Source organism: Mobula birostris, chromosome 3 (assembly GCF_030028105.1).
Source record: "Mobula birostris isolate sMobBir1 chromosome 3, sMobBir1.hap1, whole genome shotgun sequence".
In the NCBI taxonomy this organism is placed as follows: Eukaryota; Metazoa; Chordata; class Chondrichthyes; order Myliobatiformes; family Myliobatidae; genus Mobula; species Mobula birostris.
Genome location: NC_092372.1, coordinates 84,636,635 through 84,653,192, shown reverse-complemented (window position 1 = coordinate 84,653,192; position 16,558 = coordinate 84,636,635). Strand labels below are relative to the sequence as shown.

The 16,558-nt window shown below is 42.8% G+C and overlaps 1 protein-coding gene across 4 annotated transcripts in view; it reads left to right on the top strand.

The window, feature by feature from the left end:
* Positions 1-446: 446 nt before the first annotated feature.
* slit2 (slit homolog 2 (Drosophila)) overlaps positions 447-16,558 on the top strand; it is a 455,515-nt gene continuing 439,403 nt past the window's right edge. For all 4 annotated transcript variants that reach the window (XM_072252964.1, XM_072252963.1, XM_072252962.1 and 1 more), the window contains exons 1-3: positions 447-1,583; positions 3,575-3,646; positions 4,735-4,806. In XM_072252964.1, coding sequence (XP_072109065.1) covers positions 1,390-1,583; positions 3,575-3,646; positions 4,735-4,806 — 338 coding nt within the window. In that variant the 5' untranslated portion in view covers positions 447-1,389. The remainder of the gene's footprint in view (positions 1,584-3,574; positions 3,647-4,734; positions 4,807-16,558) is intronic.

Genomic DNA, 16,558 nt, shown 5'->3' with positions numbered 1-16,558 from the left:
AAATTGTATTGGACGGGGAACTATTAATAATAATCTCAACGAAACATGCTTCAGATATATGACCAAGAGTGAACTGTCGCTCGTACCAGGACCTCTTGTTTGCTCACCACATTTATTCTGGAGAGGTGTTTCGCATGTTTTAACAGTTATGGAACAGGGAAAGGCAGGGGTAACCACAACAGACAGCAAAATAAAACACACACACACAGTTGATTACTATTTGATTAATGAACACTCCTTGTGCCAATCACGCATGGTCTCCATTCAGTAGCTGGGACTTCTCTTCATTCACTCCATTGTTGCCCGCATCGCGTCTCCGCCGTATGCAAATGAGCCGGCGTACGGGATCCAATAGGATGGAAGGCGGGGAAAGGGGCGGAGCCAGCGACCCGGGTACATTAGCGCGTGCCCGAGCCCGACGAATGTTGCAACGTTGTGAGTGTGGTAGATGGGCGGCGGAGGCGAGACTGCAGCTCCTGCTCCTGCTCCAACACTAGCACCAGTACCAGCTCAATCGCAGCATGTGACAGCACCCGGCTGCTCTGCTACTTCTAATCCTCGCTTTTAACACCCGGGGGGGTCAAAGCAACAAAACAAAACCCAAACCAACCATCGGTCGCGACTGATGCAACTAAAAATAGGTGCTGAGAGTGCAACAATGCAAACATTGGTTTCACTGCCCACCTACCTTCAGGTGTTTAGGGCACAGCGAAGAGATTTCTAGAGAAAGCCAAATTTTGGTTTCAAACAGCTTCTTGGAGAGGCAGAAAAAAAAGAACTTCTTGTTTATTGTACTTGGGACCCGGACTTTAAAAGAAGAAAAAAAAGGACAGGTTATCAGGACTTTAAGCAATTCTAAACACGGTGATAGCCAAGACCTGGTGTGCTTGAATAGGGCGAGTATGATCTTCCACCAGCCAACCCCTCAGTGATTCTCATGACTGTCAGTGACAGCTTGATGGATGCTTGAAAGGAAATCAATATCTGGCGTTGTATGCGGCGCCGTCTGTTGAATCATCCAGGCTGTTGTGGTCGAACGATCCGAAGCTATTCGGTGACAAGATAATTCATTTGGTTTGGCTGCATTCGTTCACACCCGGAGCCTCCTATGGTGGTGATAGAAAAGGCGCTGGTGATACGTGTTATTGTCTGGGAACTGGCCTCGGTGAGTTTGCAGGGATTGTAGCAACCGCTGCTCTGCAAATCTCAGCACACACGACTACCCAGGCACCGGGACAGAAAGAGAAAAAAAGTTGGGAGAGAAGGTCGGTGGCTCTCGGAAGGCGGATTTGAAACGAACCGTTCGTATTTATCCACCTTCGGCTTTCGTTTTAAACGTTCCTTGTTCGTGTGTGCGTTTTGTTTAAGATCGAAGTTTATCTCTTCCCGATGGCAGCGATAAGTGGGTTTGGATTTAGGGGGATTTTCCTGTGGTTTCTCCTTGTGATCGGGACGAATACTTGGGAAGAAGTTGCTGGCCAAGTTTGCCCGAATCGCTGTACCTGCGCTGGGACGGCTGTGGACTGCCACGGACTGGGGCTGCGCTCCGTTCCTAAAAGCATCCCCAGGAATACCGAGAGACTGTAAGTACAAATCCCTGGCAGCAACCCTTCCTAGCCTTTTATCTTCCAATTTCTTTATTGCGTTTATAACACTATGGCCCTGGCACATGTAGCTTTCGTTTCTGAATTTCGCCATTATTGACATAGTCCAAGGAGAGTGGCGTTTGGCCATTTTCCCTGCTGATTGACTGTGGTGCAGAGGGTAGGTGTGGAGATGCATGCCTGTCCCTTTGACCGTGCGAAACTGACTCGATTTACGTGTCACATTTAATGCTGGAGACAATCTCCTGCAAGGGTCAATCGAGCCGGCACATTCAAATATTTACGGGTGAATCTTGGTTTAAGCGCCTATTTTTTGATTCGTGCAAGGGTATAAATATTGTCATTGCACAGTGTCAGATTTGCACACCGCCTGAAGCGGCTTCGAACCTGCCAGTCTGAGAGACACTGGGAGTTTGCAAAACCGGAGAGCAAGGGGGGTCATGAATTGGTCTGTTTGATCCACCATCAAACACCTGGAAGATGTATAGAATGAGAGCCAATTGCAATCCTGAAATCACTTTGAAAATGGGTTTATTACTTGCTAACCGCCTCGTTTTGTAGAATAATTTGGCAGCCGGGAAAAATGTTTTGATCAATCCCCGATGTCGCTTCATTACCCTTATCACCCGAAACTGTACAATTTTAATTGCTAAGCAGAACCTATTTCCATGATGCGGTGAAAAGAATTTCTTAGAGGCTGTGAAATTGTTTCGTGGACATTCGAACTTGCTCAGCATTTAATTTTGAATGGCAGATCGGGCGACATCTCAAGTCTGTTCCAAAAATAAAATATCTTGCAGCAGATTACAGAAGGGAAGAGTGCGGCCCGGGGTACAACTCCTCTAGCTGCGGCTCCGTACCGCCCATTCCCCGCTCCCCGCTCCCCGCCCCCCAGTTACTGCCGATGGGATTTTACTTTGATTGCGCGCCGCGGGTTTTCAGCGGTGTGTCCTGTGCAAGTCTTCGCGTCTTGTTCCAGTCTCTGACTAGGTTTGAAAGAACTGTACACTTATTGAGCTTAGTTAGCGAGTGTGTAAGTGGTCTCAGATGCTTGATGGGATTAAATTTCAAGGGCTTGCTGTGCTGTCAGAGTCTACATTTGCGCGCAGCAGAAAGCCACACACACTTTTTCATGAATACTGATTTTTTTTGTTTGAAATCTTCTATGACAGTCAGGGTTTCTGCATTTCCTGTTTCCCAAATGCAAGCGCCATCTCCCCATAAAGTTTCCCTTATAAATTAATTATAATTCCATATAAGTACGGAATGCAGCAAATGGTAATTCCCTTTAATGGGAGATGGACACTGGTAATAGTTCACAGTCTTTTCCTTTCACTTACTGAGATTCAGGCAGGTTTATCTCAGTGCTTGTCAGTTGATGAGGATTCAGATGCACCTCCAGCCGTATTGTTCCCACGTTCTGAAATCCATTCCTCTTGCACCTTTGCTCACCTTCTCAGTTTCCCCACAAAACGTGAAAAGGGTCTTCTGAACCGCTGCTCTTGTCTCTTGCTCGGACAAGTGATGTCTCCAAAGTGACACGGATAGTGAAGCCCGATATAATCGCCGGGTGTTTGATGGAAATTTCACTATTTCAGTTTCTTCCACTGTGCTAAATATTCTGCCGTCACTACATATAGCCTCTTTTATTTTGTGTGCAGAGACAAAAAAAAAGAGGAAATGACCTGCTGGGCAAATATTTTCAACTCGTTCTCGTCCCCTTTCTGGTGTGCGCGGCGGTTTATTTTCTTGGGGAAGGGGCGTGTGGGGGACCAGACACGTCCTGATCTTCTCACTGTTCCATACAAACCTAAAAACAGCTCAAGTGTCACCGAGTGAAGTATCAATAACTGGGCCCAGATCTGGCCTCTGCTTTTCACACTTGGTTACGCTTCAGCACATGATAATGAGCCTGTCGTGTTGTCTTCCCTTGCTTCATTGTCAGCCACTTTGACATTGTTTCTTTTCAGGGATTTGAACGGGAACAACATCACAAGGATCACCAAATCAGCTTTTTCGGGATTAAGACATATGCGCGTTCTGTAAGTCCAGATCTTTCCGTTGCACAGTCTGTTATTACATTTCTGCTACTTCTTACTCCAGCTGTTCCATTTCTACCACCAGTGTTTCATTTTTTAAAAACTACAGCTTGACATTTAATGCAACTTTAATAATCCCTTGTGAATGAAGTGCAAGAGCAAGTCGTTGTATGAATTAGCACACGTTGAGACTACAATGGCTATATCCCAAAGCTCTGGACCCCAACATTTTTAACCCTGCTGAGTTTTATTGATTATGATGGGGACTTGCATCATGCAAAAAAATCCTACTTCGAGAAAACACGATTCAGCTGCTTGCTATTTTGATGATTTAATATTAAGCGTGACAGCACACTTGGCAAGCTCAAGTGGCCCACACTAAGCCTATATTTTACTTTTTTTTTGTTGCAGTGGTTAGTGTAATGAATAATAGAATACACCAGCTTTAGAGAAGTAGGACAAAATTCCACTCAGCAAATAGTTTCAGTATTGTACTTTTAGTGCGGTCTCAAAGATCCAAACAATATTCTTGCTTAAATCACAAATATTAATATAGCTAATCTCAGTCATATACTTGAACATAAACATATGGGTGAAACAAAAACTTTCTAAGTTGCCTATTATCCAGGTGAAAATCCTTAAAAACATCATAGTAGAAACTGCATGCCCTATTAATCTAAGTTTTGGTGAGCTGGTGATTCTAAACACAATCAACATAAATGCGCCTGTCCCTGTTTTCCAGACACTGTAACTAAATAGTTTAGTTTCACTCTTTTACTTCTTGGCTTTGTCCAAAGCATGTTACCAGGAATGTTTGAAAACCATTTTGCTGGTGATAGGATGTTTCCCTTCCCCCACTCTATACTATCAGTTCTGCACACGTAATTGGATGGGTTTCATGTGTCAGTAACAGGCAGAGCAAATTGGATGTGAAATCTCAAACTTGGGTAGATATACTGTGAAAACAGACAAAGCCGGCCTATAGTCTGCTGCTAATGTTTGAAATGCAGTTATTCGAGGTGTTAATGGCTGTCTGCTTGTTTATTACATTAAGATGTCATGGCTTCAATTTTCTGTCATCTGCTCCACAGACAGCTCATGGAAAACCAAATAACTACTATTGAGAGGGGAGCGTTCCAGGATCTAAAGGAGCTGGAGAGGCTGTAAGTATTACCAGCACGTGGACTTTATATCAACTAAAAACTCAGATGTAGTCATTTTGTATGACCATGTCAGGAAGAGAAGGCAACCTAGTTCACTCTTGCTGTCACCTTTGTGAGATTTCCTGCTTCATCTTGATCTGTACTGGATTCTCCCTGTGTCAATGATATTACAGTGATTGAGGAGATACTCTTGTAAAGAGTAGATCAAATGTGAAATACTCTGTTTTAACTTAAAACACATGCCTTGTATTTATAAACTATTGAAAGAGAATTTTGTAAATTTTCTGTTTGGCCTTTGCTTCAACAATTTTTCTCAAAACCTTTCATTTCCTATTCCATTTAATGCATTTTCATCACCTGTCCTATTGTCTCTCGCTCTATATTTTTCTTCAGCTGATAGGCCACTTCACTGGAGTTTTAAGATGTTTTGCGCTGTTGTAATTGCTATACAAGTGCAAGTTCTTGTTATCAGTGTTCAACCCTGTACAACGATTCATTCTCTGCATTTTCGGGGATTAAAATTTAAGGCTAATATTTGATATAATATAATTTATATACAGAGTTGTTCTCTGGGGATACACGGACATTGTTCTTTAAATCTACAATATGGTACCAAAGTCTGAGTCACATATAGTATATATAGTTAGGGTGCCTAAGACTTACATAATACTTGTCAACGTGGAGCAGAGAGTGAGTTTATCAATCTGGGGAGAGGAAAGGATGTTGGGAATGGTGAGGGTGGAGTGCCATGGGAGAAGTGTGGGCCAGGTGGCAGAGAAAGAGTACCAATGCAGGGGGTGACGTGGGAGCAAATATCCAGCTCTGATACAGCAGGCAAGGTAATTTGATTCCAAACAATTGGTTTATTGATCATTACAGAATGTCTTTCTAGTGTTTCCTGCTCCCTCCCTCTCCCTTCCCATTTTCCCAACTATAATTTCCCTCTCCCCTGCCCCCTTCCCACTCTCAGTCCACAACAGAGACCCATATCAGAATTAGGTTTATCATCAGTCACATATGCCACAAAATTTGTTTTTTTTTGCTGCTGCAGCAATACAGTGCAATACATAAAATTACTACAGCACTGTGCAAAAGTCTTAGGCATCCTAGCTATATATAGAAACATAGAAAACCTACAGCACAATACAGACCCTTCGGCCCACAAAGCTGTGCCGAACATGTCTGTACCTTAGAAATTACCTAGGGTTACCTATAGCCCTCTATTTTTCTAAGCTCCATGTACCTATCCAGAAGTCTTTTAAAAGACCCTATCGTATCTGCCTCCACCACCGTCACTGGCAGCCCATTCCACACAGTAACCACTCTCTGTGTGAAAAAACTTATCCCTGACATCTCCTCTGTACCTACTTCCAAGCACCTTAAAACTGTGTCCTCTCGTGCTAGCCATTTCAGACCTGGGAAAAAGCCCTTGACTATCCACACGATCAATGTCTCTCATCATCTTGTAAACCTCTATCATGTCACCTCTCATCCTCAGTTGCCCCAAGGAGAAAAGGCTGAGTTCACTCAACCTATTCTCATAAGGCATGCTCCCCAATCCAGGCAACAAACTCGGACCCCAAGATCTCTCTGATCCTCCACACTGCCAAGAGTCTTACCATTAATACTATATTCTGTCATCATACTTGACCTACCAAAGTGAACCACCTCACCACTTACCTGGTTTGAACTCCATCTGCCACTTCTCAGCCCAGTTTTGCATCCTATCAATGTCCGGCTGTAACCCCTGACAGCCCACACTATCCACAACACCTCCCACCTTTGTGTCATCAGCAAATTTACTAACCCATCCCTCTACTTTCTCATCCAGGTCATTTATAAAATATTTCGACGAGTAGGGGTCCCAGAACAGATCTCTGAGGCACACCACTGGTCACCGACCTCCATACAGAATATGACCCATCTACAACCACTCTTCGCCTTCTGTGGGCAAGTGGGCAAGCCAGTTCTGGATCCACAAAGCAATGTCCCTTTGGATCCCATGCCTCCTTACTTTCTCAATAAGCCTTGCATGGGGTACCTTATCAAATGCCTTGCTGCTATCCATATATATTACACCTACTACTCTACCTTCATCAATGTGTTTAGTCACATCCTCAAAAAATTCAATTAGGTTTGTAAGGCACATCCTGCCTTTGACAAAGCCATGCTGACTATTCCTAATCATGTTATGCCTCTCCAAGTGTTCATAAATCCTGCCTCTCAGTTTCTTCTCCATCAACTTACCAACCACTGAAGTAAGACTCACTGGTCTATAATTTCCCGGGCTATCTCTACTCCCTCTCTTGAATAAGGAACAACATCCGCAGTGACAGAGGCTTAGAAATCTCCTCCCTCGCCTCCCACAGTAGCCTGGCGTACATCTCATCCAGTTCCGGTGACTTATCCAACTTGATGCTTTCCAAAAGCTCCAGCACATCTTCTTCATTAATATCTGCATGCACAAGTTTTTCAGTCTGCTGTAGGTCATCCCTACAATCGCCAAGATCCTTTTCTGTAGTGAATACTGAAACAAGGTATTCATTAAGTACCTCTGCTATCTTCTCCGGTTCCATACACACTTTTCCACTGTCACACTTGATTGGTCCTATTCCCACATGTCTTATCTTCTTGCTCTTCACATACTTGTAGAACGCCTTGGGGTTTTCCTTAATCCTGTTCACCAAGGCCTTCTCATGGCCCCTTCTGGCTCTCTGAAATTCATTCTTAAGCTCCTTCCTGCTGGCCTTATAATCTTCTAGATCTCTATCATTACCTAGTTTTTTGAACCTTTCGTATGCTCTTCTTCTTGACTAGATTTACAACAGCCTTTGTACACTACGGTTCCTGTACCCTACCATCCTTTCCGTCTCATTGGAATGTACCTGTGCAGAACTCCATGCAAATACCCCCTGAACATTTGCCACACTTCTTTCGTACATTACCCTGAGAACATCTGTTCCTAATTAATGCTTCCAAGTTCCTGCCCGATAGCTTCATATTTCCCTTACTCCAAATAAGCACTTTCCTAACTTGTCTGTTCCTGTTCCTCTACAAAGCTATGGTAAAGGAGGTAGAATTGTGATCACTATCTCCAAAATGCTGTCCCACTGAGAGATCTGACTCCTGAGCAGGTTCATTTCCCAATACCAGATCAAGTACACCCTCTCCTCTTGTAGGCCTATCTACATATTGTGTCAAGAAACCTTCCTGAACACACTTAACAAACTCCACCCCATCTAATCCCCTTGCTCCAGGGAGATGCCAATCAGTATTTGGGAACTTAAAATCTCCCACCACAACAACCCTATTATTATTTCACCTTTCCAGAATCTGTCTCCCAGTCTGCTCCTTGATGTCCCTGTTACTGTTGGGTGGTCTATAAAAAACACTCAGTAGAGTTATTGATGCCTTCCTGTTCCTAACTTCCACCCACATATACTCCGTAGACAATCCCTCCATGTCTTCCTCCTTTTCTGCAGCCATGACACTATCTCTGATCAACAGTGCCATGCTCCCACCTCTTTTGCCTCCCTCCCTGTCCTTTCTGAAACATCTGAAGCCTGGCACTCGAAGTAACCATTCCTGCCCCTGAGCCATCCGAGTCTCTGTAATGGCCACAACATCATAGCTCCAAGTACTGATCCACACTCTAAGCACATCTGCTTTGTTTATTATACTCCTTGCATTAAAATAGACACATCTCAAACCATCGGTCTGAGCGCATCCCTTCTCTATCACCTGCCTATCCTCCCTCTCACACTGCTTGCAAGCTTTCTCTATTTGTGAGCCAACTGCCTCTTTCTCCGTCTCTTCATTTCAGTTCCCACCCCCTCGCAATTCTGGCTAAAATTCTCCTCAATAGCCTTTGCAAACCCCACCTGTCAGGATATTGGTCCCCCTGGGATTCAAGTGCAACCCTTCCTTTTTATACAGGTCATGCCTGTCCCAAAAGAGGTCCCAATGTTCCAGAAATCTGAATCCCTGCCCCCTGCTCCAATCTCTCAGCCACGCATTCATCCTCCACCTCATTCTATTCCTATACTCACTGTCGTGTGGCACAGGCAGTAATCCTGAGATTACTACCTTTGAGGTCCTGCTTCTCAACTTCCTTCCTAACTCCCTGTAGTCTGTTTTCAGGACCTCCTCCGTTTTCCTACCTATGTCCTATATATATATATATATATACAGTATATATGTACCTAAGACTTCTGCACACTACTATATATATCAAAAATGCTCCAGTAGATCTCTTGCGGCATTTCTTTTGCACAGCCATGGATCATTTTAGTGTTGTTACTGATGTCATTATTCACCTTCATTTTGGGGCTTTTGAACACATTCTTTGCCAATGCATTGGACAGGAAACCAGAAGTGTTTTGAAGGAAGAGAGCAACGAAGAGGTTCATGGAGGAAATGCCAGTATCTGAGCCCTAGACATCTTGGATGAGGACTCCAAGCTCACCACTACATGTGTACAAATGAGAGCTGATAATCTGGAACCATTTAGGACAGGTTTTGAGGCAGAGGGGTGAATGGCTGATTGTTGGTATTTCTTACACTTGTTTGTCATTGTGATCAATGAAGCATGTGAGTTGCAGTGAATCCAGTTTAGATTGTTGATTTCCATATTTTTGTATCTGTTGTTAACGGTGTGTTAACTTGCTTTCACCCAGTTTATCACAAATTTGGGTGATAAACCTGGTTTATCTCCGATCTGGGTATTTCACAGTCAAAACATAGTTTATGTATTTATCCCACCTAACTTCTGTCTCAGCGTATTTAGCCTGGCCAGACTAGATTGGTTACTAGGTCTAAAATATATCTTTGCTTTATCAACTCAATTCTGGTCGTGTCACTAGAGGAAGGATGTGGAAACTATAGAAAGGGTGCAGAGGAGATTTACAAGGATGTTGCTTGGATTGGGGAGCATACCTTATGAGAATAGGTTGAGTGAACTCGGCCTTTTTTCCTTACAGTAACGGAGGATGAGAGGTGACCTGATAGAGGTGTATAAGATGATGAGAGGCATTGATCGTTCAGATAGTCAGAGGCTTTTTCCCAGGGCTGAAATGGCTAACACGAGAAGGCACAGTTTTAAGGTGCTTGGAAGTAGGTACAGAAAAGATGTCAGGGGTAATTTTTTTTTTACGCAGAGAGTGGTGAGTGCATGGGATGGTCTGCCAGCGATGGTGGTGGAGGTGGATACAGTAGGGTCTTTTAAGAGACTCCCGGACAGGTACACGAAGCTCAGAAAAATAGAGGGCTATGGGTAACCCTCGGTAATTTATCAGGTAAGGACATGTTCGGCACAGCTTTGTGGGCTGAAGGTCCTGTATTGTGCTGTAGGTTTTCTATGTTTCTAACCCAAGTCAGGGGGCATTTACTCACTTTTTCAGATGTTTCTCCCTGATTTAGGCCTAATCCAGGATACGTGCACAGGTTGTTGTCAGTTCATGTGTAGTTACAAAGTCATGCAGCCTGGAAACAGAACCTTCCATCCAACTCATCCACGCCAGCTGTTGTCTGGTGAGTTAGTCCCATCTGGCTGTGCTTGGCTCACAGCCCTCTAAACCTGTCCTATCTATATACATACCTAAATGGCTTTTAAATGCTGCTTATGTGCCTGCCTCAACTGCTGTTTCTGGCAGCTCATTCCAAACATACACTACCCTTTGCAGGAAGAAGTTGCCTCTGATGTCCCTCTTAAATCTCTTACCCCTATTCCCTCTAGGCTTTGGCAACCTTCCTTAGAGAAATGACTGCTTTTATCCTGTCTGTGACTCTCATGATCTTATATACCTCTATTGGGTCACCTGTCAATTGCCCATGTTCCGGGAAATAAAGTCCCAATCTATGTAAGCTGTCCTTGTAACTCAGGCCCCCAAGTCTGGACAACATTGTGGTAACATTTTTCCTATGACAAGGTGACTAAAACTTGCACACAGCAATTCAAGTGCAGCCTCACCAGTGTCTCGTATATCTGCAGCCTAACGTCCAAACTGCAATGTGCAGTGCCTGACTCTGACGAAGGACAATGCTCCAAATGGCTTCTTCACCAACTTATCTTCCTGTGATGTTGCTCTCAGTGAGCTATCGCTTGCACTTCTGGGTCCATCGGTTCCATTATACTTCCCAAGGCCCGGCCATTTATTGTTAGAACAACATCGTTTGATCTTCCAGAGTGCTATGCCTCACCTTTATCTGAATTGAAAGCATTTGGCAATCTTCAGTCTACACACCTAGTTGAGCATGACCTGTTATTTTCCATAGCCTTCTACTCTCCTACAACACCACCTATTTCAATACCAGCTGCAAAGGAGATGACCAAGTGTAGTTATGATCTCTAAATTGGATAAATAGGTGTAAATTCATGCCAAGCAAATCAAAGCTATTGGTCTGTGTTTTGGCCTATTTACTCAGTTTAGCTCCAGACTGGTTGTGATTACCTAGCTTTACCTTAGATTGGGAGTATTTACCCAGTGTTGCCTTGCATAGGGGTGTTTATATTGGAGTACAGATATAATGTGATGGAGTATGAGAAAATAAGTGGAGGTGATACTGTCTATAAAGAAGGGTGTCAGCAAGACCAAGCCTGTTGGTTTTCCAGAGGATTGGTAGAAAGATACAGTAAGAAGAAAACTATTTTTGTGTTTGTGACATTAAATATTTTGCAAGTAAATTATGAAATAACTTCACTTTAAGTGGAAAGAAGAATAAACTGTTCCGGCAACTGAAAATGGGCTTAAAATTTTTCTCAGCTGTGCAATTGTACTTGGATGATGAGCACTCAGCACTGAAGAAAAATGTACATCTCTGTAGCATTTTTCACCAATGCAAGGTCACAGCATGCTACTCAATCAATGAAGTGTGTTAGTAGTGTAACCACTGATGTGAGGCAGAAGGCAATTTGCACACAGCAATCAGAATCTGGTTTAATATCACTGGCATATATGGTGAAATTTGTTGTTTTGCGGCAGCATTACATTTCAATAAATAATCATAAAAAGCTATTACAATAATATAAAAATTAAATTAGGGCAAGAGAGCAAAAAAGAAAAAATAAATTTTGAGGTAGTTTACATGGGTTTGTTGTCCATTCAGAAATCTCATGGCGGTGGGGAAGAAGCTGTTACTAAAACATTGAGTGTGTGTCTTTCCTGTACCTCTTCCTTGATGGTAGCAATGAGAAGACATCTCCTGGGTGATGGGGATCCTTAATAATGAATGCCACCTTTTTGAGGCATTGCCTTTTGAAGATATCCATGATGATGAGGAGGTTAGTGCCCATGATGGAGATGGCTGAGTTCACAACTTTCTACAGCTTTTTCTGATCCTGTGCAGTGGCCCCTCCATACCAGATGGTGATGCAACCAGTTAGAATGCTCTTCATGGTACGTCTGTAGAAATCTGTGAGAGTCTTTGGTGTCATACCAAATTTCTTCAAACTCCTGATGAAATTTAGTCACTGTAGAACCTTCTTTGTAAGTGTATCAGTATGTTAGGCCCAGGTAGATCTTCAGAGATATTGACAACCAGGCACTTGAAACTACTTGCCTTTTCAAGTGCTGATGCATCAATGCGGACTGGTGTGTGTTCTCTCAACTTTCCCTTACTGAAGTCCACAATCAATTCCTTGGTCTTACTGGTATTGAGTGCAAGGTTGTTGCTGTGACACCACTCAACCAGCTGATCTATCACACTCCTGTTCACCTCCTTGTTGCTATCTGAAACTCTGCCAGCATTAGTTGTGTCACCGTCAAATTTAGAGATGGTGTTTGAATTCTACCTAGCCACCCAGTCATGGGTGTAGAGAGAGTTGGGCAATGGACTAAACATGAATCCTTGGGGTGCACCAGTGTTTATATCAGCGAGGAGGAGATTTTTTTTGGATCCACAATGATTGTGGTCTCTTGGTGAGGAAGTCAAGGATCCAGATGCAGAAAGAGGGATAGTGGCCCAGGTTTTGGAGCTCGTTGATTAGTACTGAGGGTCTGATGGTTTGAATGCTGAGTTGTAATCAACAAACAGCAGCCTGATGTAGGTATTCCTATTGCCCAGCTGATCCAAGGCCAAGTGGAGAGCCAATGAGATTGCATCGTTATTTTGTTTTGATATGGGTTCAGGGATCAGTCTTAACCAAAGCATGGTTTAATGTACATGTTCACTAAAACTTGGAGAGAAGAATTTCTGTTGGGTTTATGTTTCATAAAAATCCTAAAGAATTACGTCAATAATGCTGACAGTACTCCTTCTGATCTTCCACTGAAACAACTGACTTGATGGAAGCATTGTAGTAGTTCCAAATAATTACGTGTGAGGGGTGATTGATATGTTCGTGGCCTAATGTAGAAGGAATCAATTTTAGAAAACCTGGCACATTTGTTTTTCAACATAGCCCCCTCCTACATTTCCACACTTAGTCCAGCGGTCGTGGAGCATACGGATCTTGGACCTCCAGAAAGTGTCCACAGATAGGTGATTGATAAGTTCGTGGCCGAAGGCAGTAGGCGATGAGTTATACAGCTCTTGTTACATGCACATGCAGGTCAACTCTCTGAGTGATTATGCAGAAAGTTTGAAGTTAATAACTCATCTCCTTCTACCTTAGGCCACGAACTTGTCAATCACCCCTCGTATAACACAAAAAGTACTTGTAGCAAGTGAGTCACAGAGAATCTAGTTTACATCATCAATTTCCAAATCTTTGCATCTGTTCAAAGTTTATTATCACATTTATTATCAAAGTATGTATACAATATACAACTTTGAGTTTCGTCGTCTTATGGGCAGCCACCAAACAAAGAAACCCAAAATAAGCCATTTAAAAAAAAAAGACCATCAAACATGCAATGTGCAGAGCATTTGTGATTTGTAGGCATTAGCCTTGTTTAGGAATGGTATTTTTTATTCTTATGTAGAAGTATTGCTGCACCTGTGCAATATCGCATAATTTATCTAGGTGAGAGCTCTTGGCAGACTAACAATGAAACAAGATCAAACCAAATGGAATTTTATTCGGTAAGAACATTGCTGCCTAGGTGATATCCTAGTTACTCCCAATATTCCTAGTTACAGATGAATGTTAAATCACCATAAAATATTCAGAACCATTGATAGATGTATTAGATTTTAAAAGCAAAGGTCTTGGTTATTCCTCTGATTTGACTGCATTGCTGAGACTCACCAGTTGCAATAGCTATAGTTAATCTTATAACACATAGCTTTGCTTATACTTTTTGTAAGACTGCACAGACTGAAAACTCAAATGCTACTTGCTGTTCTAAACTTCAGCTGAAGTTTGATCCAACAAATGTAGCACAGACGAAGTTTGACGTACAGTATGCATGTTCCTGTCAGAAATTGATGGGTTTTCGTTCTTACCATCTCAAGGAACTCGAGCATTCTAATCATCTCTCCTGAATCACAACTCACCATCCCACATGAATGCACCAAATGTTAGCTTAGAATGCAATTGCATCTGTTGGAATTTTGTTTTCTATTGGTGTTCAGTGCTGTCTTCTAGTTTGCTTCACATTTGCTGCCTCAATTGTCGACAGTGATCCATAGCTGGCAGGGCCTGACTGTAATGTGGGAGATCAGGCTGAATTTCAGCCGTGGAACGTGATTTAGTACAGAGCCCCCTCTAGACAGTCACAGCTGTCAGCCCCAAAGCAAATATTTCATATTTGTTAGGAATAAGCTGCAGAAATTCCCATTGTTAGTGGCTGTCAAGTCAACCTGACGTGAAGACTTTGTTATCTGACAAGCAATTTATCTTTAAATGCCTGTGGAATCTGCAAGAATGTTCACTTGAAGTTTGTATTAACCTGTAAATGAATTTCCATCACATTCCTTTCCTTTCACCAGGAAGAAAACAAATCGAATTTTGATTTTCAGGAGATGACTGGGGAAAAAAAAAGCACCTGGAGTTTGCTTTCAATTCTAACAACATCTTTTCAATGATGCAGCCGTTTGCTTACCTGCAAAGCCTGCAGGGAATGTAGAAGTGATGTTCCCACGATTTCTTTGCACAGCAAGTTCTCTGACCTTGACTGCGACATCAAGAGGAGACACAGTGTGTAGGGCTAGACAGTTCGCCACAGGAGGGAGAGAACTTCCGTGGGCAAGTCAAGTCTTATTAGTAGCCACTTCGAAGTGGATGCGGACAATTAGTGTTTATTTCAGAAATGAAGACCAGTCTCCCTGCTAGCTGTGTTAAGGAGGTTGGCATAATTACTTCTATATTGGTGAGGCAGAGAGAAGGAGAAAATGACATCTTCGCAGTTCATCCATCTCGCTTCCTTCATCTGTCATATTTTGCTGTGATAAGAAACTAGACTTGGTTTATTCTGGGAAAATGTGGCAGTGGGCTACGGTTCTGTTCTCTCAACCATCTTGGAATGAAACAGAACTGCAATGTTATGTCGCTGCTTAGCTAGTGAAACTAAGCAGAGCTTTGGTTTCCACTGGTCAATAGTTATTCTGGGCTGGAATAACTTTGTTCAAGACCTTGTCTGTTTCTCACTCAAGGAACTGATTCTGTGATATATATCATGAAAATGAATCCTGTTCCTCTTTAATAATTTGGTGCAATAGGTTAGGTGCTGCACAAGGGGAGAAGGAACACTGATGTTCCTATTGCGCTTACTTGCTTTTATTTTATTATATTACAACTACTTGCCACCCTGCCCCACCCTCTGCTCACACTGCCGGCTTCCTATTTCTCTCAGGCTTGATTGCACCTAAATTTATTGCCAAGGTTGAGTGAACAGAACTGCAGCCCACTGCTGCATTTTCCCAGAATAAACTAAGTTTAGTTTCTTATCAAACCAAAAATATGACAGATGAAAGAAGCAAAAAAGATGAACGACTAAGATGCCACTTTCTCCCTCTCTCTTCCTCCCTAAAATAAAAGTAGCATATGCCACCTTCCTTAAAGCAACATCAGTAATGTATAGCAACGTGTTTTTTTTAATGTAAACCAGTACCTTGGTCTTTTTCACATCAACAGTGTTGGCTGTGACTTCATTTTTCAAAGAAGCTTTTATTTTTCTTCATCTCCATGCTCTTCATCTCTCTTAATCCAAGGGACAGATCTTTTGAGTGCATTTTATCAAGTCGTACAGCACAGAAAACAGGCCCTCCATTGTCCCACTGACCACCAATTGCCCATCAGCACTAAACCCATTTATCATGACTTGTTCCATAACCTTACAGAACTCGGCAATTGAAGTTCTTGTCTCGGCTGTGAGAGGCCGTGTCTCCATGACCTACCTCGGCAGTGCATCCTGAGATCCCCTCTAATCTGCATTCATCTCACCATCAGCCTTTGCCCTTCTAGTAGCATACACCCGTGTTACAGCAAACAGGTTTCTGCTCTCTATGTTGTCTACACCCTTGTAATTTTGTTTACCTCTATCAGGTCACCTCTCACTCTCCTCTACTCCAAGGAAAACAATTGCAACCTATCCAGTCTTTTCATTAGCAAGAGTAAAACTGCAGATGCTAGAACTCCGAGCAACACACACACAATGTTGGAGGAATACAGCAGGCCAGGCTACATCTATGGAAAAGAGTAAACAGTCAATATTTTGGCTGAGACCAGGTCCCGAAGAAGGGTCTCGGCTCGAAACACCGACTGTTTACTCTTTTCCATGGATGCTGCCTGGCCTGCTGAGTTCCTCCAGCATTTTGTGTATGTTGCTTTGGATTTCCAGAATCTGCAGATTTTCTTGTGTTTGAGACAATA